Below are 23,523 nucleotides of genomic sequence, written 5' to 3' on the forward strand. Positions count from 1 at the left end.
CTGTGTCTCTGCCTTTCTCTCTCTGTGTCTTTCATGAATAAATAAAATCTTAAAGGAAAAAAAAAGCATATAAAACAGGTGAGACCAATAGAAACAAGCACCCGCACAGTAGGTGTAAGCTCATGTATATCAGGAACAGCATTAAATGTAAGCAGACTATTTCCAAGGAAAGCCTGGGAGAGACGGTATCAGAACAAATCTAACAGTACACTGTGCGTTGCTACGAGGGGCGTATCTTAAATAGAAACAAGCAGAGAGGTTGACAGGAAAGGGGTAGAAAACCTTGAACCACGTATATCATGGCTCCTTCTGTGTATGTCTTGATGAAATTCTGAAAACTTTCCCTCCAAGACTCGTGATGGGATTCTCACCATTACTCCTCAACTTTGCGGGACTGTAGCCAGTGCAAAAGGAAATGGAGGAAAAGAACAAAAGTTTGGAAAGGAGGAAATACAATTGTCATTACTTACAGATGATATTATTGTGTACATAGCATATGCCCCCAAATTTTAGGCAATTTATTAGAATATGTGAAATTAGCAAGGCTGCTGACGATAATGTCAATCTTTTGAAATTCTTATTTATATGGACTAAGAGCAATTATAAATGTTAATAATTATTTATAATATTGGGATACTGGGCTGGTACAGTTGGTAGTGTGCAGCTCTTGATCTCGGGGTCATGAGTTTGAACCCCATGTTGAATGTAGCGTTTACTTCATCAAAAAGAAAACACATACACACACACACACACACACACACAAAATGTAGGGATGCCTGAGTGGCTCAGCAGTTGAGCATCTGCCTTTGGGTCAGGCCGTGACCCCAGCGTCCCAGAATCGAGTCCCACATCAGGCTCCTGCATGGAGCCTGCTTCTCCCTCTGCCTGTGTCTCTGCCTCTCTCTCTCTGTCTCTTATGAATAAATAAATAAAATCTTAAAAAAAAATCAAATACCTAATAATAAATTGAACAAAGACATGCAGAACGCCTACACAGGAAATTGTGAACTTTACTGAGGTAGATCAAAGTTCACCTAAATAAATGGAAGGGTATATATTGTGCTTGTGGATTGGAAGACTCGATATGGAGATAATTTTAGTTCTCTAGCACCTGAGATAATTTAATCCACACTGCTCTCCCAGAATACCAGGGTGTGTGTGTCTACACGACAAGCTGACTCCAGGGTCTACCTGCAAAAGACCAAGAACGGGTCAGATGAATGGACGATAAGGAGGAACGAGAGCAGCACAGCCGTAGAACATGTGCCAGCATGCAGCAAAACCACAGCGATTTACAAGGTGGCGTTGGTCCATGAGGATGCGCAATAGACCAATGGAACAGAATCCAAGAATAGGCCCATGCGGGCAGCAAAGTTGACGCTTGTAAATTGGGGGAAGAAGTATTTTTTGCAAAATTATTGCAGGACAAATTGAATACATGTGTGGGGAACGATCTTGAGGCCTACTCTGTACTACACACACACACACACACACACACACACACACACACACAGGCATGCTCATGCACACACACATGCGCACATAGGCACATATATGCACCCACACATGCATGCATGCACACCTATTTCATAACAGTCAGAAGTAAATAGGAGGCACAAACAGGCTGTAGAGAAAAAAACAGCAGAGAAGGTCTTCATGACCTACAGGGCAGATAGTAGGTCCACAGACAGAATATAAAAGCACAGTACCGGGGATCCCTGGGTGGCTCAGTGGCTTAGCGCCGCCTTTGGCCCAGGGCATGATCCTGGGGTCCCGGGATTGAGTCCCGCGTTGGGCTCCTTGCATGGAGCCTGCTTCTCCCTCTGCCTGTGTCTCTGCCTCCGTCTCTCTCTGTGTGTCTCTCATGAATGAATAAATAAAATCTTTAAAAAAAAAAAAAGGCACAGTATCTGGGGAGGAAAAAGTTGGTGAATGCAATCATGTTGAAATTAAGAATTTCTATGTTGAAAGACAACTGATAACGTGCAAGCGGGTAGAAAGGCAAGCCACAGAGCTGGAAGAAATATTTGCAGTAAGTACGTCTGACCACGTCTCTGACCCGGGCTGTATGAAGACCTTGCATTAGTCAACCAGCAAAAGAGAAATTGGCCCCCCGGGCGGCTCCGTCGGTGGAGCATAGGACTTGATCTCAGCTCAGCTCAGGATCTCAGGACGGTGAGTTCGGGATCTCAGGGCAGTGAGTTCAAGCCCAGCATTGGGCGTGCAGCCTACTTACAAACAAAGAGAAAGAGAACCAGTAGAAAAATGGGAGAAGATGCGGGCTTCACTTCGTGAAAAGGCCCGAATGGTCCCAAAGCATGAGAAGGTGCTCACCCCCCAGGTATTGGGGACGTGAGGGCCGCGCACGCTACAGGACACATGCACGACCGAAGGCCCAGGGCTCAGGGGCCGGCATGTGGAGCAGCTGGGCTCCCGCGCTGCGTTGTGGGGATGGAACCCTGCTGTGGCCTGTGATCTGCTCTGGTGCTTTCTCTTCTTCCTTCTTGCCCCAAGGAAGCTGCTGCTTTGTAAGATGTCTTGTTTCCAAATAGTCTCAAATCTATAGAAAAGTTGCATGTGCAGACAGCATCACATGCTCGTCCACACCCTCCCAATCGCTGAGCTCCTGCCGGTCCTGGGTGGCTCACCCGCCTGTCTGCCAAACGAGCGTCCTGGCCCTAGGCACACGGGACCAGTGACAGACTCGGGATTGATCTTGCTCTGCGGTCCCCATGGGTATCGCAGAGCTCACACCTGGAGTGCTGTTGCCTGCGCAGTGACCTCGGCTGGCTCAGCAGCTGCCCAGGACCCTACACTCTCCCACGCCAGCCACTGTCCCCGCGGAGTGTCGCCGGGCTGCTCCCGGGTGCCGACGGGCAGAGGCCAGATGCCTAGCAGACGGTCCCGTCCCACGTGCCCGCGTCTCAGGAGTGTGGCTCACGGGACATGCTGGGTCGTCCACCCGTCCCGCCCCCGGCGAGGGGGCTGCCCGCGGCCTGGACCACGCTGCTTTCCGTACCACCTCTTGCTTTCCTTTACGTGACTGTCTATATGTCAAGCGTGTTTTTAGGGACATTTTTACTGGATGAGACCTTGAGGCCGCCGTGTCATTGCTTACTGGCCCCGGCTGCTGCTGCTGAGAAGTCGGATCGCAGTCCTACGGATGCCCCGCGAGCTACGCGTCTCTTCTCTCTGGCGGCTTCCAGGACATCTGAGGTTTTCGGGGACTGTGTGCATCTGTTGTTCTTTTTATATTTATCCTCACTGGGTCTTGTGGAGATGATGGGAGATGTGCATTCATGTTTTCCATGAAATTTGGCATGTTTTCTGGCCATCGTGTCTTCAAATATTTCTCGTGCCTCAACTTCACACGTTGGGACCGTGTGTGACGCACTCGGGCCGGGGGTCCCTGCTCCTCTTTGCTGTTGATCGTCGGAGGGGCTGGGAGCTTCCATCGGTTCCCCAGGACCACAGCCGCTCCGGTTGCCCCAGGATACCCACCCAGTGGCCTCCTGTCACCGAGTCCACCGTCCAGGTCACCTGGGGCTACTTCTCACTTTCTGGAGATGACTCTTCTTGCCTGCGGCTCACGTCTCCCTGTGTCTCTGAACACCTGGTGACTCTTGTGTTAACGGAACAGTGGGTGTGGCAGCTACGACGACGTGAAGCTCAAGGTTCTATTAACCCCCCCCCCCCCCGCCCCACCCAACGCTGACTCTTGTTTTTGACGGTGATTCCATCCTGGCTGATGGCCTTGAACTTGCTCCGACTTGGCTTCGTGCTTTGTTATCGCAGATCCCGGAAAATCCGAGGTATTTCCTGGGCCCCGTCATCTGCCCTGTGTCTGCACATCAGAGGCCTCGCGAGTCCCCCTGTGGGGTCTCTGGCGTCCTGCCCCCCACGTCCCCACGGCTCCCACAGCCCCAAGTCTGCTGTCTCCCCCGTTAGGTCCCTGTGACCTCTGCCCTCCGGCGCTCTGTGCCACCCCCTGAGATGGCGCCGGGCCACCGCGAGCAGTTGTACGCGGTGCTCCTCAGACCCCCGGTCTGACAGGGTCTGGCCTTCACACCTGGGACCAGGTGTCTCATGCCTTCTGCCCGGAGGATGGTTACTTCCCCCAAGAGGGCCAGTCCATGCCAGTGAATCCTTATTGTCCATGCGTGGAAGTGACGGGTCAGCTTCACGCAGGAGAAGAACATGCTCCATGTCCCCCCAGCCCCTGTTCGCTCTGGGCCCCCTGTGCCCCGGGCCCTGGGCCCCCAGCCCCGAGATGCCTCTGCCTGCTGCTTGTCACGGCTGCATCAGCCCTCCTGTCCACGCCAGCTTCCCTGAGAGCCCCCTCAGCCCTGGTCTCTCCTCCTGGTGACACTCAGCACTGTGCCCTGCCGGTCCCTTCGGTCCCCATCGGCACTGCTGCGCCAGCACCTGAAGCTTACTGCTCCCCTGCACTGCCACCAGGCCCTGATTCCAAGGCGCCCTGTCATTAGTCATAATACCAACCCCATGAAGGAGGCGAGATGTGCAGTTTGCAGGGTGAAGCCCCCACTGGTTTCTCCCTGGGGCAGGGGAGGGTCAGGGAGAGGGGGCTTCGGGAGACCCTGGGTCCTGCAGAGGTCACCGGCCTGGCAGGGAGCCCTGGCTACAGCCACTTGGGGAGGGGCCAGATCAGTGGTGGCCGGGGGCTGCCCCGTGTCCCCCAGGCCCTGGGGCTATGAGTGACGGCCGCTTGGCCAGGGGGTGACTACAGCCAGGGTGGCTTGCAGGCTGGTCTGCAGGAGCGCCCCCAATGCTGAGGTCCCACCCTCCAGCCATGTGGGGTCACCTCCCCGGGGAGTCTCTCCTCCTGTAGCTGTGCTGTGTGGGAGCCCGAAAGCCTTGGGGCCTGCCAGGTGGAGGGTGTGGTGTGGGGCAGGGGGCATGGCCACCCACCAAGTTTCTGCTGAACCCATGGGGAGTCCACCAGCAGGCAGCAGCCAACAGAGGCCAAGACACCTTGGCTGGGGCCAATGCGGGAACGGGGCACCTGCCACCCACTCCTCCACCACCGCCCGCAGGCCCCTGGATGAACAAGTGTCCAGAAGCCCAGGAGCCCTGAGCTGGGGACCTGAGCACGAGGAAGGGGCCTCCCAGCAGGATGTAGGGTGGGGACAGCTCTCCAGGGCACCTTCAGAGTCTTACCTCCCCTCCTGCTCCTGGACACCCACCACCCTCAGTCCCAGCAGAGGAGGCAGGAAGCTCAGAGGAGAGCGTTGCACCCCTGGGTGAAGGCCCACGGTCAGGACGTCTGTCTCCACCCCTTGGAGCCCTTGCACATGGCACCTGCACAAAGCACTTGCTCGCCTGCCTGCGGCCCGGTGGAGGCAAGGGTGCCAGGGCAGACAGCCGGCCTCTCACCGCCGGCGGCTGCACCCTGGAACCTCATGTCCCCGTCTGCGCCTCGGCCCAGGTGACAAGGTGCCTGCGGGCCGCGGGCTGCCTCGGGAGCTGCCCCAGTGTCCTGCGTGCGGCCTTGGCCTGACACCTGTAAGTGAGCGCAAGCCTGCAGTGTCCCGTAATTACGGTCGCTGTGTGCAAACTGCATTATATTTGGCTCCCCCCACGCATGAGGCTCCTGTCGCCACTGAGCTCCCCTCCCCATGCATCACATGGCCCAGCCTCTTCTTCCCTCCTCGGTGGATCTGCCAGGCCAGTCCCTGTGGGGGCGATTTGGGTTGTTTCCAGTTTTCTTGGTTATAAATAGCACCGCTGTGCATGTCTTTATTACAAATCCTTTCCTCTGAAACCCTGAATAACTGAGCCCCCGGGCGCCCAGGACTCGGCGAGCGAGCACATCCTACAAAACCCCCTGCTTGCTCCCAGCTGATCCCACCCGGGGTGTGCGTCGCACGGCCCCCTGGCACCCTGGCTGCACAGACAGACTGCGGGGGGTGGGGGGCGGGGCGGGGGCAGCTCCTTCCAGGTTCATGGGCACAGACGACGGCGAGTCAACAGTAAAGGGGACGCACCCGGTGTCTCCTGATGGTCGCCGTGTCCCTGTCCCAGGAATGGTCATGCGCACCTGGGCTGGGAACTGGCCTGCTCCGCTGCTGGTCCAACCCCCGCCCTCACCTATGCCCTCACCTGTGCCCTCACCTGTGCCCTCAACTTCTCAAAGATATAATAAGGGAAAACACTCTTATTGTGTGAAGTTCACAGCTTCTACATTCTTCTGTGGCATTTTACTTTCTTTTGAGTCAATATGAGTATTTGTATTTTCCTAGAATAATTTCCATCTCTACCATGTTTTTCCATTTATTGGCAAAGCACTGTGCATAGTGTTCTTTTATAATCTCATCTCCTTGTTTTGCTTTTGTCTCCTTTCCACACTGACTTCTGGGGCTTATGTTGTTCTAACTGGACTTGTCAAAGATCTATTTTACTGCTTAAAAATCTTTTTTAGGGAAAAAAAAAAAAAAAAAAATCTTTTTTAGGGGTGCCCCGCTGGCTCTGTCGGCAGTGTTCGACTCCTGATCTCAGGGTTGTGTGCTCAAGCCCCATGTTGGGGGTGGAGAGGAGTTTAAAAAAAATAAAATCCTAAAAAAATTTTATTTCCCCCAAAGGTCTAGCTTTTGGTATTACCGATTAGTAATAGCACTATTGGATGTTTTTCATTTCATTGATTTCTGTTTGGTTTTATCAAACTCCTCCCTTTACCTTTCCTGGTGTTATTTTGTTATTTTTCCCAGTTTCTTCGGCTGCTTGTTTGCGAGTAAGCCGAGCTGGCTTGTTGCCTGAGCCAGGCACTGCAGCGTCCCATCACACGTGGTGTCCGGTGGCCTCACTTGGGTCTGTTCATAAGTTACATTTTGATAGTTTCCATATTTGAAATTTAGATTTCCTGTTGAGTGCCTTTATTTGGCTTCCTTTGGTCATTTGTTTTTTTATTTTAATGCATGGTTGTCACGGATGCCTGCTTTCGTAGGATTTGTTGAGATCTCCTTTGTCTCTGAAAGCAGGGCCAAGCTCAGAGCCTCCCCCGCATGACTGTGGGGACAGGTCTCCTTTGCAGGCAACACCAACACTCGTGCAACTGGTGTGTAAATACACTTACATACACATGCACCCATTGTACCTGTGTACACCTCAAAGCCACAGCGCTTTTCTCCCATGGAGGTCCCCGGGTGCTCGGAATCAGTGCCAGCACCGCCAGCCCTCGTGGGCACCGCACTCTTCCGATGTCCACAGCCACAGCTTCGTCCTGAATTTCGTGGAAGTGGGATCCTGTGGTGTGTTTTCTTGGCATCTGGCTCCTTCTGTTCAAATACATTTCCGAAGACTCGCCCATGTTGCCATGTGTGCCAGGAGCTCCTCTTCCTCATGTATTTGCACCAATGTCTTGAACCACGTGCCTGTTTATGGGTGATTACATCGCTTCCAGGTGTAGCTACTCTGAATAGAGCTATATAATGTTTTTATACAAATTTCTTTGTTTTTTGACATATGTTTTTATTTCTTTGCCTAAATACCTAAGAGAGGAATTAGCGGGTCGCAGGGAAGGTATTTGCTTAGTTTTATAAGAAACTAGCAAATGGTTCTCCAGGGTGGCTGCCCCATATTTACGCACGTTTTCTTCATGGTGGTTTGTGTCTGTCAACAATAGAAAATCCCAACACAGCGGGGTCTCCTAACTGGGGTCAGGGCCAGCGCGGCACTGGGGGCCCCACTTTGCCTTCTCGAGGGGAGGGAAGTGAACAGTCTCAGGCGGATCCGCACAGTCATCTGGCTTCCTGCTGGGACCCCGGGCCTGGCGCTAACGCCCATTGTGCTTGAAGGTGGATGGTGAGCAGCTGGGCACCGGAGGGCCTGACCCATGCCTGGAGGCGGTTCCCACACCATGGCCCTGGTGTTCATGGTGAAGGGAACAGCAACTGGGGTGACTCCCCGGCCCCTCCTGGCCATTTGGGGCACCGGTGTCATGCTGCTTGCTCCTGCTGGCCTGAGTGGCCCTGCTTGTCGAGGATACCTGTGTAAGCCCATCACAGGGTCAGGGGCGCCGGGCTTCTGGGGCCCAGGGCCTGAGGCATTTCCAAGAGATGGGCAGTGACCCCAACCAGAAGGAGGTTGGACAGGAAGGGCCATGTGCTGGGGCCGGTGAGGGCCTGAGAGGGGTGCTGCAAGCCTGCAGGCACAGGGCCATGTCGGGGCCTGGAAGTGGGCTAAGCAGGAGTCCCTGCAGGCCTCCTGAGGAGGATCACCCTCTGCCCAGAGAGCGTGGGTGGCATCTTTCAGACACCTTGTGCTTAGACGCCTGGTGAAGCAGAAGGAGGTCTGGAGGGTCAGTGCTCTCCTGTCAGAGGGAAGAAACTTTGTGCAGGCCCAAGTAAATTCCCGGTGTCCTGCTGGCTAGCTTTGTTTCTTTGCTTGCCCGTCACTTAGACAGCTCCTGTGCCCCTGCAGGGCTCAGGTGCTGAGCACAATATGCAGACAAACAAACAGCAGGGTGTGGGGTACCTTTGTAGCCCCTCTTCTTCACCTTCTTCATTCCTTAAATACGCCAGCTGGTTCTAGCCACAGGGCCTTTGCAGAGTGGCTGTTTCTGCCTGCAATGCCCTTTCCCCTTATCCCTTCTCCTTCACTCAGATCTGAACTGAAACGTCACCTCCTCAGAGAGGCCCTTCCTGAGTACTCACTCTAAAGTTGCCACCCTGTCACTATCTAACAAATCATTTTGTTTTAAATCTACATAGAACAAATATGACTACTCAATGGTTTCTGATTTGTTTCTTGTTGGTCTTGGGTGTAAGCCCTGCAAAGGCAGCAACCTTGTCCACCTCATTCTTTGGTGTGACCCAGTGTCTGGGCGGAGCCAGGCACAAAGCTGGCACATGGTGGCCACGTGAACAAGGCCAGTAGTCACCAAGGAGCAGAGCACAGTGGTTAAAGCACCAGCTATGAAGTCAGGAAGATCTGGATGACAATATTGTTTGGATGACACAGACTAGCTGTCTCACCTGAGCCCTCCTACAGACTCCTTCTGTGCCTCAGTTTCCTTGTTTGTAAAAGGAGATTAATGATAGCCCATTTCTTTCTTTCTTTCTTTTTTTTTTTTTTTTGATAATCCATTTCTTGACAAGTTACTATGAGGTTTGTATGAAGTTGTGGGTAGAGAAAATTTAAAGTTTCTAGCATGCAGTGGGTGCATTGTAAATTGTAGCTATGGCCTTCATCATCACCATCATCACCATCACCACCATCACCACCCTCATCACTATCATCACCATCATCATCATCACTATCATCATCATAACCATCATCATCACCACCAACACCATAACCCTCATCACCATCACCCTCACCATCATCACCATCATCACCATCACCATCATCATCACCACTATCATCATCACCCTCACCGTCATCACCATCACCATCATCACCATCATCACCATCATCATCACCATCACAACTGTCACCACAATCATCTTCACCATCATCACCATAACCATAATCATCACCATCACCTTCAACACCATCACCATCACTCTCATCACCACCACCCTCATCGCCATCATCACCATCACCCTCATCACCATTATCACCATAACCATCATGATCACCATCATCACTCTCATCACCATCATCATCACCATCACCATCATCATCATCACTCTAATCATCACCAAAAACAATCACCACCACCATCACCACAATCATCACCATCACCACCATCATCATTACCACCATCACCACCATCATATCATCACTCCCCACACCTGCCATAAGTGTCGTGCTGCCGTGTCAAGGTCCAGGTGATTGGAGACTGATGGATTAGGGTCTTCCTCTTCTGGGAAACCACTGCCTGCTCTTCCAGGCAGATGGCTGGGCCTGAGAGAGGTGGTGGCAGTGACATCGGTTCCTGAGGGTGAGAGGGACAGGGAGGGCTGTGTCTTTCCTTGGGAGAATGAGCCCCACGTGCAGCACTTTTGGCTCTGCAGATGTGATGCTTGTTGCCATGGTGACTGTCCTAACAATAACCTCCCAGAACTGATATTCCCCACACCCGCCCCAGCTGCCACCTGGGAGGGAGAGCCCTCCTCGCTGACGAAAGCCAGCTAGAGAGGATAAGGTGGGAGGCAGAGATGATGCGGGGGTGCGGGTGGAAGAGGGCCCTTCCTGAAGGAGGGCTGGGGGGCCAGAGCCAAATGACAGGGCTTCTGGGGCCTGGGATTCCAGAAAGTCAGCCCTTCTCCCTTCCAGCTGCCTACTCTGCTGGGGAGGAACTCTCTGACTCTGGGGGTGGACAGTAGGTTGTTCTGTGAGAGGGGTGCGGGGTTGGGCTCTGTAGGCAGGGGCAGTCTGGGTCCCTTCGGTAGCTCAGCCATTCCCTCCATGGTACCCTGATCAGCCTGCTCTTCCCGCCCGCCCCTGTCTCCACATCACACACTGAAAATTCCAACCCAGACGAGGGGCTGCCTGGGGGACCCCAGTTGTTGACTAGAGTAGAACAGAGGCCTTAAATCATACCCCTTTAGTGACCCCGACTCCTTGTGGAAACTTGGTCTGGGGGCAGCCTCCCCAACCACGGAAAAGCAGGACTTCAACACAGAGCCTTCAGAATACTGTGGTGTCCTTGCCCAGGGCTGCAGAAAGCATGCATGTGTGTGAGTGTGTGTTTGTGTTCTGTGTGTGTGTGTATGCATGTGCACATGTGCGGGAAAATAAACAAGACAAGGGAGGGATTATGGGGCAGGGGTTTGAGTCCCAGTCACTTCTTGGCTGTGTGACTTTACCTCTGTCTGTCTGCTGTCCCATCTGGTAAAATGGGGATAATCAGAGTATATGCCTCCTGAGGCTGAGAATTAAATGAGATAGGACACGTAAAAGGCACGCAAGCAAATCAATGCCAGCTGTCATCATGGTTTTGATACCACTTCATGCTGGCATGGACTCATGTTGGCAGGAGTTTGCATGACCTTGACAGCCTAAAGGGCCTACCTGCAGCCTGGGGAGAGGCCGGTTTACCAAGGGGTGTGCTAATTCTATTCTATTGTGAGGGCCTGCCTCCTTCTCCTTCCGGAGCTCAGAAGGATGCGGGTCACCCAGTGTGCGGGCCAGGTTGGACATCCACAGCCCCTGCTGCCCCAGGAGAAGTGGAAATCTGCCTTTCAGAGGTGCCTGGGTGCTCTGGTCCCGGCTCTCCCCTCTTGCCTGGCACTACTGAGATCAAAGCCAGAGCCCCTTTCCCCACAGGACGCCCCCCCGCCCTAAGCGGGGCACTTGCCAGAGTACCGCTCAGCCTCTGGCCGCCTCCTGGTGCCAGTCGCTTCTGCAAAACCATCCAGTGTAAGGACTGGTTGTGACCAGGTCTGCTCGTTGGCCTGACGGCTGTGTGCCAAACACATCCCGGTTGGGAAGGTCCTGGCTGCCCCACCCCAGAGTCCCTTCATTTGATCTTTTACTCAGGAAACACTGTGGCTTCTGGGGTGAACCACAGAGCAAGGTGAGGGAGATGAGCAGGACAGGCCCACAGCAGATGCCTGGGGAGCCCTGGGCACAGTAAGTAGCTCATCTCAGGGCAGCTGCACGGCCTAAATCAAGAGCTGGCTGCTAGAAACTTCTGTCCTCAGGGCCTGCCCATGACAGACCCTGCTCTGACCCTCAGAAGAGTGTGGGTGCCGGAGCCCGGGGAGTTCTCTGCTGGCTCTGAAGCCCCGTTCTAGACAGCAGCCTGGGTGTGGCCCTAGGGGAAGGCTCTTTTGTGGGAAATGGGGTCAGTCCAGCCTCTCCGGCCCCTCCCTCTTGCTCTCTCCTGCTCTCTCCTCCTCTGTTCCCCGGGTCACTTTGAAGATGGACCCTCTTCTAGGCCAGAGCAGAGGCAGGCAGGTGGATGAGGCCTGAGAAGGGACCGTCCCCCTCACCCGGCAGAGCTGTGAGCTCTTAGGACTGCTGACTTACCGCCGGGGGCGGGGCGGGGGGGGGGGCGGGTCCCCTGACTCCAGGACCCTCTGCTTTACCGTCTTGGCTGGGACACCCCCACGCCCAGTCCTCGGGGACTGATGGAGGGGGTGCCCTGCGAGCCCGGGGATGGGGCCTCCCTTCTGCGCTCCCGCCCCAGTGTGCATGCCTGGCCTGGAAGGCGCCCGGGGGCTCTGGGGACGGCTGTGCCGTGCGTGGAGTGGCGGGGACAGGACACGAGGGTGCCGCCAGCGTCTCCTCCTGGGGTGTGAGGGGTCAGTCCTGTGGGGGTGACACACGGGCCCCTCTTGCGGGCATTCAGGGAGGGGAGGGGCGGGGTTCATTGTGTGCGGGCCCTGCGCGGGTTCAAGGGGGTCCCCGGCGCGCCGCGGGAGGCCGGCGAGGCGGCTGCGGCGCTGGTGCGTGCGCGCACGGGCAGCGGCGGGTCGGGGCGCAGCGCCTGCGGGGCGAGGGCGCGGGGACGGGCGCGGGGCAGGTGAGGCGGCCGCCGCGGGGGCGGGCGCGGGGGCGGCGCGGGGGCGGGCGCGGGTGCAGGGCGCGTGCCGCGCGCGTGCAGGGGCGGCGGCGGCGGGGCCAGCCGCGCCCGCGTTCCCCGCGCGTAGGTGTGCGGCGCGCTCCTGGCGGGGCCGGAGCGCGCACATCTCGCGTGCGCTCGCGGCCCGGCGCAGCCCAGCCCGGCCCCCGCCCGGCGCCGCCAGCCGAGGTGTCGCCCGCGCCCGCGCCCGTGTCGCCGCCGTGCCCGCGAGCGGGAGCCGGAGTCGCCGCCACCCGAGCGCAGCAGAGCGCACGCCGAGCCCGTCCGTCGCCGCCATGGCCACCACGGTGACCTGCACCCGCTTCACCGACGAGTACCAGCTCTACGAGGATATTGGCAAGTAAGAGCCGCGGCGCGCGCGGGCCGGGCGGGGCCGGGGGCTGGGGCCCCGGGGACCGGACCCTCCGCGCCGCCCGCTCGGGCGCACTGCGGCCCCGCGCGCCCCCGGCGGCCCTCGGCGGCTCCCGGCTGGGGGCCCGAGGCGCACGGCCCCGCGCCGCCCGACCCCCTCCGCGGCCCCGGGCCAGGCCGCCGGACCTCGGCGCGCGCGGCTCCGCCCGGGCCTGTTCCCGGAGGCCGGGACTCGGGGCGCGGGGCCGGGCGCCGCGGGGGCGGCAGCAGGTGTCCCCGGAGCGCCGGGCAGACGTGACGCATTTGGCGGCGGGAGGTCAGAGCGGGGCGGGCGCGGGGGCGGCCGGGGGCCTGGAGAGCGGGGGACGGGGCGGCTCCGGCCGGGGAGGGGGGGGGTCGCCGGCGCCGCGGCCGCGCTGTCCCCGCCCCCGCCCGCACCCCCACCCCCACCCCCATCCCCACCCCCAGTCCAGCGGCGGCGGGCGCGGGGGCGGCCGGACTTGCTCGGCGCCTGCTCCTCCGCGTGGCTCCATCCGCGCGGGGGGTGCCCGCTGCGCTCGGGGCCGCGTGGGAACAGCCTCCGCTGCGGGGCCCCCGTGGAATCAGGGTTTCGGAGGATTTTCCCCCAGATTCTTCTGGAAACGCGAGTCAGGAGAGTAGAGGGCTGAGATGGGGAAGCTGGGCAGGTCCCTGGGGTGGAGATGACGGGGTGAGGTGGGGGAGGCCGATGGGCACCTGATTTCAGGGTCATTGAAGTAGGGGGGGCGGGGGAGGGTGGACCTCGGAGAGTTCTTGACCCGAGGGCTGCAGGCAGGGGAGGCGGGGGTTCACGTGGGGAGAGACCTTGAAGGCTCCGTCCAGGTGGGGCCTCACCCCCGGGAACAGGTGGCTCCCGGGCTCCGGTCTGCAGCACACGCGGCGTGGGGCCCCTGGGCTCCGGGTCAGCCAGGGGCCCTCTCGGCCGGGGGTGCGTCGGGGCGGCACACCTGGCGTCCCTCCGTTGGGTTCCAGAACTCCGGAATCCCTCGGCCCCAGCCCGGCAGCCAGAAGCCCGCCGTCTCCATCCTCCTTCTCTGGCCCTCCCGCGTGGTGGGGGCGCTGGCGAGGTTTCCTCTTACACATCCAGCGGCAGAGCCTCATTTTTCCTTTTCTAAAAAGCGTTTGTGATGGTGCTTGTGTTGGTGAGGCATGCTGATGGGTGATAATTGTGGGTCCTGATCTGGGAAGAGTGGGGGGCTGTGCTGAGTCCCGGTTCTCCTTGGATGGGGGGGTGCAGGTCAGGCCTGAGGGCCGAGGAGCTGGGAGGATGAGGAACCCCTGGGGGGGCACAGCAGTGGCCGGCAGGCCCAGGAATGCCCTCCCACCCGTGGGTGCTCTTTGGATGCCTGGCTCCAAGGCTGGCAGGCAGAGAGCAGAGGGTTGGGGACGGTCCAGCACACCCGCTCTGCACACCCCTGACGCCCTGAACACAGGCCGGGAAGGAGCTGGAAAGGGCAAGGGGCTGGGGGTCCTCAGGTGGAAGGAGGAAGGGGGTGGCAATGGGAACAAGTCCCTCTTTCTAGGGGACCTGCTCAGCCTTCCTCTGCTTGCCCAGGCACCCCTAGGCTCCCCCTGCCATGCGCCTTGCCTCTCCTCAACTTGAAGCTGACCATGCTGACACCCTACACTTTTCTTTTTAAAGATTTTATATATTTATTCATGAGAGACACACAGAGAGAAGCAGGGACACAGGCAGAGAGAGAAGCAGGCTCCCTGCGGGGACCCTGATGCGGGACTCGATCCCGGGACCCCAGGATCACCACCTGAGCCAAAGACAGAAGCTCAACTGCTGAGCCACCCAGGCACCCCCGCCCTACACTTTTCTGTGAGCTTCCAATTCCAGGCCTTCTGCTCCAGCAGTGGCTGCTTCTCCCGGCCTCTGCCACCCACACGCACACCGGGGAGTGGAGGTCTCTGGGCTACCAGGGGAGATGCCAAGAGGGGACCTTGCAATCGAGGCCAGGCTCCTCCCCCTCAGCCAGAGCAGGAGCAGCTTCGAGAAGGGAGCCACATGGCTGCTGTGCCTGGAGCCAGGGGACCAGGCATGAGTTGGGGAGGCCCCCTAGCCCTGGGGGCGGGTGGGGACCAGGGCAAGAGGCTCTCAGCTGGCCCAGCATTGCTCTGCGGGGCTCCCCAGGCCGCAGGCCCAGTGGGGTCCCCGAGGGCCAGTGGCGGCCCTGCCAGCATCCTGTGTCGGAGAGGTCACGTAAATGCCGGGTGAGCTGTGGCAGGGTGGGGAGCGAGGGGCCGGCGCGTCTGCCCGGGGCAGGGGCAGGTGGCCCTGATGACCGCTTGTTGACAACGCCTGCCCAGGGCCGTGGTGCTGCCATGGCCCCAGGTGGAGGCGTCCAAGTTTATTTAAAGCTGCAGCCCCTGGCAGCAGTCAGAGGACGCTGCGCTCTCTGCCCAGGGAGGGCCGGGCCACCGGCCCACAGCTGCCGGTGTGACGTGGCCGCCCCCTTTCCCCTCCCTGCCCCACTTGGATTTTTTCCGTGGGGGCCCAGGCAGCAGGGTCTCAGGGCCCCGGGGGGGGGGGCGCTGTGTTCCGGGGCTCTGCTGTTCCTGGCCTAGTGGGGCAGGCCTGCCGGGCCAGGGCTCTTGACACCTGCCTGGATGCCCAGGTCTGGGGGCCAAAGAGCTGGAGGTCCATCCAGAGCTGGAGGTCCCTACGCAGGCACACAGCAGGGTCTCCAGGCCCTTGGCGCAGCGTAGACTGGCCGGCAGGGCGGTTTTAGTGTTTGTGTGTTGATTAGTTTTTTAAAATTGAGAAAAATATCAGGAGTAATAAGAGAATACTTGTATCTCTTTTAGCAAGAATTGGAAACTCTCACTCTTTTGTCCTTTTGGCTTTAAGTTCTGTTTAAAAAAAATTTTTTTTTTTTTTATTACAAGAAAGCATTACAAGTAAATGTGAAGTGACTCTAATTTCTGGGGCTCTGACGTACAGCATTGTGATTCTGGGTAATGGTGCTGCGTGCTGTACTTGAAATCTGCAAAGACAGTGGGTCTTAAAAATTCTCGCAACACACACGTGCACACAAGCATGCACACATACGTGTACGCGCATAAGCACGCACATGCACACACACGCACGCATACAGGGCCGTGACTCTCTGAGGCCACTGTGGGCAATCCATGCCGTGTACACAGGTGTCCTATCATCACGTCATAACCTTGTACTCAAAATTGCATGTCGCTCACATCCCACCAAAGCTGGAGAAAGCCCCAAGTAAGCTTTCTCATGTCATGTACATGGACTTGATCCTTCCAGATTGCTGGGTTCATTTCCACACAGAGATGAGCACCCGAAACTGACACTTGGGATTCTCTGGTGTGTTTTCCTGTAGCTTTCCGATTGTTCCCACCTGTGTTTTCATGCAGTTCAGTGCCAGGGGCACCTTTGGGGGGGCCAGGCTGGCTGCCTGTTGCTGCTGGCCTGAGGCAGGTTGTGGCCACCGTTCCCCTCTGGATGGAGGCCTCCCTTGCTCCTGGTCGCCGCGCTCTCCAGTCCCACGGCGAGTTCGCTGGTGCAGGTGTGAGGGCTTCCCTAGGGTCTGTCCTGGCAGTGGGGTTGCTGGCCGGGTCCCTGCTCTCCGGTCCCGGTCCCCCCCTGTGTGTGCAGCCCCTCCAGGCCCTCGCAGTGCGCCCTCACTCCGTGCTGGTGGCTCTCAGCTGTTGGACGGTTGCTTGGGTAGGAAGAGATCTTTGTGTTCGGGCTCCCGAATCTGTCTCTTTGGGGGGTCGTCTCCTCTAAAATGTGGGTAATGTCTCCAGAAGAAAGTAGCTCCCACGAGGTTCTAGACGCTCCCCTTGGGGGTGGCCCCGCTGTAACCACCTGTAACAGGCATGTCCCTTTCAACATTCGATTTTACTTGATGCGAGTGGATCCTCCGTTTTACAGACACGGAACCACCGGTCAGGGAGGATGGGCCAGGGAGTCCCGGCAGTGCAGAGGCCCGACCTCCAGGCCAGCGCACCCCACCCCCCCCCCCCGATTCCCCTAAACTTTGCCAGGCTCACCGCTGACCTTCACGTGTCCTTGGCTGCATCGAGTGTCAGCCGGTCAGAGGAGAGCAGGCCTTGTCCTGGCGAAGGGCCTTCCTTTCCTCAGGAGCGACCTGCTAGGCAGTTAATAGATAAACAGGATATTCCGAGCAAATTGATGGGTGAGTCTCCTGAGCACCCAGGCCAGGTTGCCAGGGAAGGAGGAGAGGGCTGGGTGGAGGAGGGGTCTGCTGTTGGCTCTCTTGCTGCCTCAGACCTTGTGCCCCGGCTGCCCTGGCTGCTCCCCTCCAGGGGACCCCTTCGCCCCCCGCGCCTCTCCCCTCTCTCCTCTTTGCCCTCCCCTGCCCCTCCCCTGCCCCATCCCGGCAGGCCCTGGCCCTCCAACAGGCGACAGGCCAGCTCCCCCACACTGGGCTGCAGGTGGGGTGCAGGCCCCTTCCAGGCCTGCCCAGACGCTAGGGGTTGCACATTCCAGGGAGGGTGAGCGCAGCCCCAGAGCTCGAGGCCCATCCTTGGTGGACGGTGTTTGGGAAGAAGTGACACGCGGAGGCTGCGGCAGGATGCACATGAAGGTGACGCTCCTGTACTTACTATTGAGTGGTATTTTTATACCGTAACCTACTTTGCCAGGAGCTAAGAATACACCTCGATACCTGCACTCTTTCTCTCCTGGTAACGGTCCCAGCAGTGAAGTGGTGCTTATTACATCAGTGTGCTCCCCGATGAGATCCACACCCCGACCCTTCTCTGCTCCTGGCAGAGGTGGACTTAGGCACCCAGAAGCTCCATCCAGGGCCAAGGCTGCGAGGGCTGGGGTTCGAATTCGGCCAGGGGACTCCGGACTCGGCTTTCTTGTCCCTCACCACAGCTCGTGCCCCTACTGGCTTGTGGCCTGCTTGTGGTCCACTCGGACCCTTGGCTTTTTGGGCCCCCTGCCTGCCTTGGGCAGGCTGCTCAGCACACACAGGCCATGTTTCTCCAGCTCCAGCGCTGTACCGTCCTTTTCCTTTGGTTGTCGATCTGCTGTAACCAACGCTCTGCCCCGGTTTGGACCAGCAAGGCTTGAAATTTTGTTGCATGAATGGAACAAAGTGCAAGGATTTATCTTCTTATAAAGAGAAGTAAATAAGCACATGTGTGTGATAAAAGTGACTCTTTGACACCCCACTTTTCTCAGCCCAGAGGAGCCCGGGTGGTCTAATGTTGGTGTTAGGACATGTGGGCTCCTGCACACGCGTGTATACATGCACGCAGAGTACGTGTCACATATGGAATTGCCACATATGTGATTCTGAAGTGTGTTTGCTCCTAACACCTGTTTACACCAATCCCACCAGGCGAGGGTTTGCCCGCAGGGCTGGGCCTGTCGGGGCTCCTAGATGTACGCAGTGTGCTGGCCGTATTTTTCGAACCAAAAATGGGGCCCATCCTCTCCTAAGCATGACACGGGGGTGAGAGGGCCCTGTGTTTGCTGGCGGGGCTCCTGCGCTCATCGGAGGGCGTGACTGCTGTGTGAGAAGGAGAACAAGGGTTGGCTGCTCTTGGCAGGACCCTGGGTGCCGGGCACAGGGGCCTCCTTCAAAAAGAGCTCAGGGCTGGATGCCTGGGGGGGGCTCAGTCAGTGAGGCCTCTGCCTTCAGCTCAGGTCATGACCCCAGGGTACTGTGATTGAGCCCCGGGTCGGGGTCTCCGCTCAGTGGGGAGCCTGCTTCTCCCTCTCCCTCTGCTGCTCCCTGCTTGTGTGCACTCTTTCTCTCTCTCTAATAAATAAATAAAATATTACAAAAAAAAAGAAAAAGAAAAAGGACTACAAACCATATTCCTCTCCTCTTTTATCTCATCTAAGGGAGAGATATTTTTTTCCTTCTACCTACCTGTACTTACTTAAAACACCCTCAGAGAGTCCATGTTGACCCCCTGGGATCTAACAGGTGCTGAACGGGATGAGGTGTCACCGGGTGGAGGTGACATGACGGGTGTCTGCTCCTCAGACACGTCCCATTCCTCCCTCTGCTCTCCAAGGCCACCTCCCCGGTTCAAGGCATGGGATGTGGCCTTTCTGGAGATTTCAAATATATTTTCAAAAAATTTAATTCCCTCTTTCTCTCTCACAAAAATGGAATCTGATTTTTAAAGCATCTTTCACAGCTGCGAGTCACTTTGTTAGTGTAGAAACATAAAAATGCATAATGTATCAACTTGGTTTTCCAAAAATTATCATATTGGCATATTACATAGAAATGTATATTTTATTCATATAAAAATCTGAATCTATTTAAAATAAAAACATCCTTTTGTGTTACAGTGGTGTCACTTGCTGCCAAGCCCAGGGGCCCTCCGTCTCCTGGTTTGGGGGGTCGCTGGCCTGGCCAGTGGCTGCTGCTCCTGCTGGACGGCATTGTTTCGCTTGGACATAATGATCCTGACATAACTAAGGCTCCGGTTCTTTGTTAAGCCAGAGACAGGCGTTTGTTGAATTGTGGAACAGATTGGCAATAGCTGGGCAACGGTTTAAGAAAATGTTGTAGAGGAAGCATAAGCCACACTGTTCGTGGGGGTGGGGGCCTGATCTCAGAGCTCGCCACCTTCCCCTCTTCATGAGCAGCTGGTGTGGGCCGCCGTCACTGTCAAACAGGAGTGTCACCAGGCCCTCTGACGGAGTGCGCTCTGTGGGTCCAGCCCGATCGGGTTGGTGCCTGTTTCCAGCAAGGCACCAAGGGGCAGCCCCTGCATTTCCATCACGCAGCTCACACTGAGTTCCAGGACTGGGTGCCAGGCTCCTGTGGGTGCACAGCTGGGCCGCCTTGAGGCCTGCAGCTCCTTCCAGGGGCCTCGGGCGCTCGCCCTGCAATCGGTGGCACCAGTGGGTCTTGGGGACACCCAGACACCTGGCTTGAGTGGCCATCTGTCTTGTCACCTGGTGAGGTGCGGCTGCAGGACAGACATCTCTGAGGTGCTTGCCTTGGAGTGGACGCCAAAAGAGTTTACAGTGTTCTTTCCACGCCTTAATGAAATTCTTCCCAAGGCTCCTGTTCTTATATGTTGAGGCACAGCCTGGTTGTCAAAATCATTGGTTTGAGCCAGACCATCTGTTTTTGTTTTTGTTTTTGTTTTTAATTTTTCAATTTTAAGTAGATTCCGCACCCAGTGCGGAGCCCAGGTGGGGCTTGAACCCACGATCCTGAGATCAAGACCTGAGCTGGGGTGCTCAACCAACTGAGCCACTCAGGCACCCCACGCCAGGCCATCTGTTAGGGGCTTCCTGGGTAAAGAGTGCTGGTCTAGTGAGGAGCGCACCTGCTGAAGAAGCGGTTCCCAGCCCCGGCTGCATGGGGGCCCCCGCCCCAGACCGGCTGAGTCAAATACGGCAGTGGGGTTGGTGAGGCCTCCACGCTGTTACAGTGGGCAGCACAGACACAGACCCGATGCCAGGCCCGGGCTCCTGCCTCCCTGCTCTCTGTGTGAGCCTCACCTGACCGTCAGTGTGGAATTGGCCTTCTTTTCCTGTACACTCAGCCATCTCACTCCTGATCCTGTTTGTCTAGAGCAGCACTGTCCAGAGGAAACAAAAAATTTGAGCCACAGATGTAAGTCACAGGTGTAATTAAAATGTTTCTATTACTGGGCACCTGGGGGGCTCAGTGGGTTAACGTCTGCCTTCAGCTCAGGTCCTGGGATCGAGCTCAGCAGGGAGTCTGTGTTGCCCTCTCCTTCAGTGCTCTCTCCCTCTCTCGAGTTCTCTGAAATAAGTAAATAAAATCTTTAAAATAAAATTACTATTTAAAGAGAAAGGGGTGAAAGGAAGTTTAATAAATAGATGTATCTGGCTCAGTGTATCCAAAGTATTATTTCAACACAAAATCAATGTGAAATGTTATTGTTCAGCTATTTTATATTTTTAAAAATATTACATGTTTGAAATCTGTTGTGTACTTTACATTACAGCACATCTCAGTTTGGACCAGGCGCATCTCAGGTTCTTATAGCTACTTGTAGGCAATGGTCACCACACTGAATAGGGCATGTCTAGAGCTTCCAGGCCATTCCTATTATTTTTTTATTATTTATTTTGCAGTTTTTCTGGTTTCTTTTGCTTTTCTGCAGACTTGTTCAATCCGTAAGTCTGCTTACACACTTAACTGCTTACCAGGCACTCTCTAGGTGCCGGGTGAACAGTGGTGAACAGACAGTGCTTGCTCCCATGGAACTTATACTGGTGGGGGAGGCAAGTTTCAAACATATACACCAAACACATTATATGATGGGGTGGAAGGTGAGTAATCCCACTGGGAATCGTTACAGAGACTTGGGGTGCCATTTAGGATGAACGCTGCCTCTGTAAAAGGGCAGTCAGGCCATGTAAAAGGAGAGGAGACTCTAGTTGCTAAAACTGGAAATGATAAAGGGACAGTACAGTTGACCCAACAGAAATAAAAAAGATGATAGGAAGTCCGTGAACAACTGCGTGCCAAGGTGAATAACCTCGATGCAGTGGACAAATTCTTACTAAGACACAAGCAACTGAAATTGACTCAAGAAATAGAAAATCTAAATAGGCCTCTACCGATGATAGGGACTCATTCATAGGTGAGAAATTTTGAAATGCCCCACAAAGAGAAGCCCAGGCCCAGATAACTTCACAGGTAAATTCTGTCAGACATTTAAAGAAGAATTAATAGCAGTCCTTCACAAACACACTCAAAAAATAGAAAAGGAGGTAATTTTTCCCAAATTATTCTATAGAACAAGTAATATCCTGATATCCAAACCAGACAAAGACCCCATAAGCAAACAAAACAAAACAAAACAAAACAAACAACTGTGGAACAATGTGGATGTAGATGCAACATCCTCGAGAAAATAGTGACAAAATGAAGTCTAACAATGTAGAAAAAGGTTAACTTTATGAACAAGAAAATTTTATCCCTGGAAAATAATGGAGGGTTGGTTCAACATACAAAATTCAGTTAGCACAAAACAGCACATTAATAGAACAAAGAAATTATATGATTATCTCAACAGATGCAGAAAAATATTCAACAGAATCTAATATTCTTTCCTGGTAAAAACACTCAACAAACTATGAATAGAAGGGAAACGTTCTCCACTGGATAAAGAGCATCATGGAAAACCCACAGCTCAGGTATTGAATGGTGAAGGACTGAACATCTTCTCCCGAGGTCAGGGTCAGGTTGGGACAAGACAAGGAAATCTGTTCTCTCCACCTCTGTCAAACATGCTACATACAGGAGGTTCTAGCCAGGACTGTTAGGCAAGAAAAGGAAATAAAAGGTACCCAAATTGGAAAGGAATGGGTAAGCCTATCTCTAGGTTTGCAGATGACATGGTCTTGTATAGAATATCCGAAGGAGCTCCAGAGAGGCCTATGAGAACTAAAAATGAATTCGGCAAAGTTGTAAGATGTGAGATCATGATATAAAATTCCATTATATTTTGTTATACTAGCGATGTTCGATCCCAACATAAAGCTAGGAATTAGGAAAATTCTATTCACAATTGTATCTAAAAGAATAAAATACATAGTAATAAATCAACAAAAGGAGAACAAGAACTTGAACAATAAAGACCACCAACGACTGTTGGAAGAAATTCAAGAAGACCTCAGAAAATGGAGACATACCATGTTCATGAACTGGAAGACTGAATGGTGTTAAGATGGCGGGACAGATCTGCAGTCTGTGCAGATTGACCCACAGACTCCATGTGATACCTGCCAGAGTTCCAGCTGCCTTTTTAAAAATTGACAAGCTGATCCTCAATTCATATAGAAATACAAGGGGACCCCTTGTTCTTTTCAAGAACAATCTTGAAAAGGAAGAACGATGTGGGGGGACTCACACTTGCTAATTTCAAAACTAGGGGCTCCTGGCTGGCTCAGTCAGTGGAGCAGGTGACTCTTGATCTCAGTGTTGTAGGTTCAAGTTCCATGCTGGCGGGGAGAGATTACCTAAAAATAATTTTAAAAACTAATTATATAGCCACGGTGGTCAAGAGCATGGGTACTGGCATAAGCATAGACACATAGAGCAGTGGAATAGGACTGAACCTAGGATGGACCCGTCCATTGGTGGTCATTATATCTTTGACAAGGACCACAAGACACTTCAATGTGGAAGGATACTGGTTCGTTCAACAGATGGACAGCTGGGTGTCCATGTGCAAAAGAATGAAGTTGGAACCCAATCTAAGGCCATAACACTGTGATCTCAACATAGATAATAGACCTAATGGTAGGAGCTGAACTTGTAAAATTTTGGAAGAAAACAGTAAATTTTTGTGACCCAGGATTTGGTTTCTTAGATATGACGCCAAAAGCATGAGTAACAAAAGAAAAATAGGACTTAACGTTAAAATGTTTTGTGTTTCCAAGGGCGCCATCAGGAAAGCAGGAAGATAGTCCCCAGAATGGGGGAAGATATTCGCGAATCACATATCTGATAAGGAGTTTGTGTTTAGACTAGTCCAAGAACGTACTATCTGACAGTAGAAAGACCAACAACCCAATTAGAAATTGGGCAAAGGACCCGAGTTGACATTTCTCCAAAGAAGAGGTACAAGTGTGCGATAAACTCAAAGAAGATAGTCATGTGGGAAATGCAAATGACAACCACAAGCAG

At 54.9% G+C, this 23,523-nt stretch overlaps 1 protein-coding gene across 2 annotated transcripts in view; it reads left to right on the plus strand.

Annotated features, from left to right (window-relative positions):
- Window positions 1–12,666: 12,666 nt before the first annotated feature.
- Window positions 12,667–23,523, plus strand: part of CAMK2B (calcium/calmodulin dependent protein kinase II beta) — a 76,966-nt gene continuing 66,109 nt past the window's right edge. For both annotated transcript variants that reach the window (XM_038559562.1, XM_038559563.1), the window contains exon 1: window positions 12,667–12,830. In XM_038559562.1, the coding sequence (XP_038415490.1) occupies window positions 12,766–12,830 (65 nt within the window). In that variant the 5' untranslated portion in view covers window positions 12,667–12,765. The remainder of the gene's footprint in view (window positions 12,831–23,523) is intronic.

Source organism: Canis lupus, chromosome 16, assembly GCF_011100685.1.
Source record: "Canis lupus familiaris isolate Mischka breed German Shepherd chromosome 16, alternate assembly UU_Cfam_GSD_1.0, whole genome shotgun sequence".
Classification (NCBI taxonomy): Eukaryota; Metazoa; Chordata; class Mammalia; order Carnivora; family Canidae; genus Canis; species Canis lupus.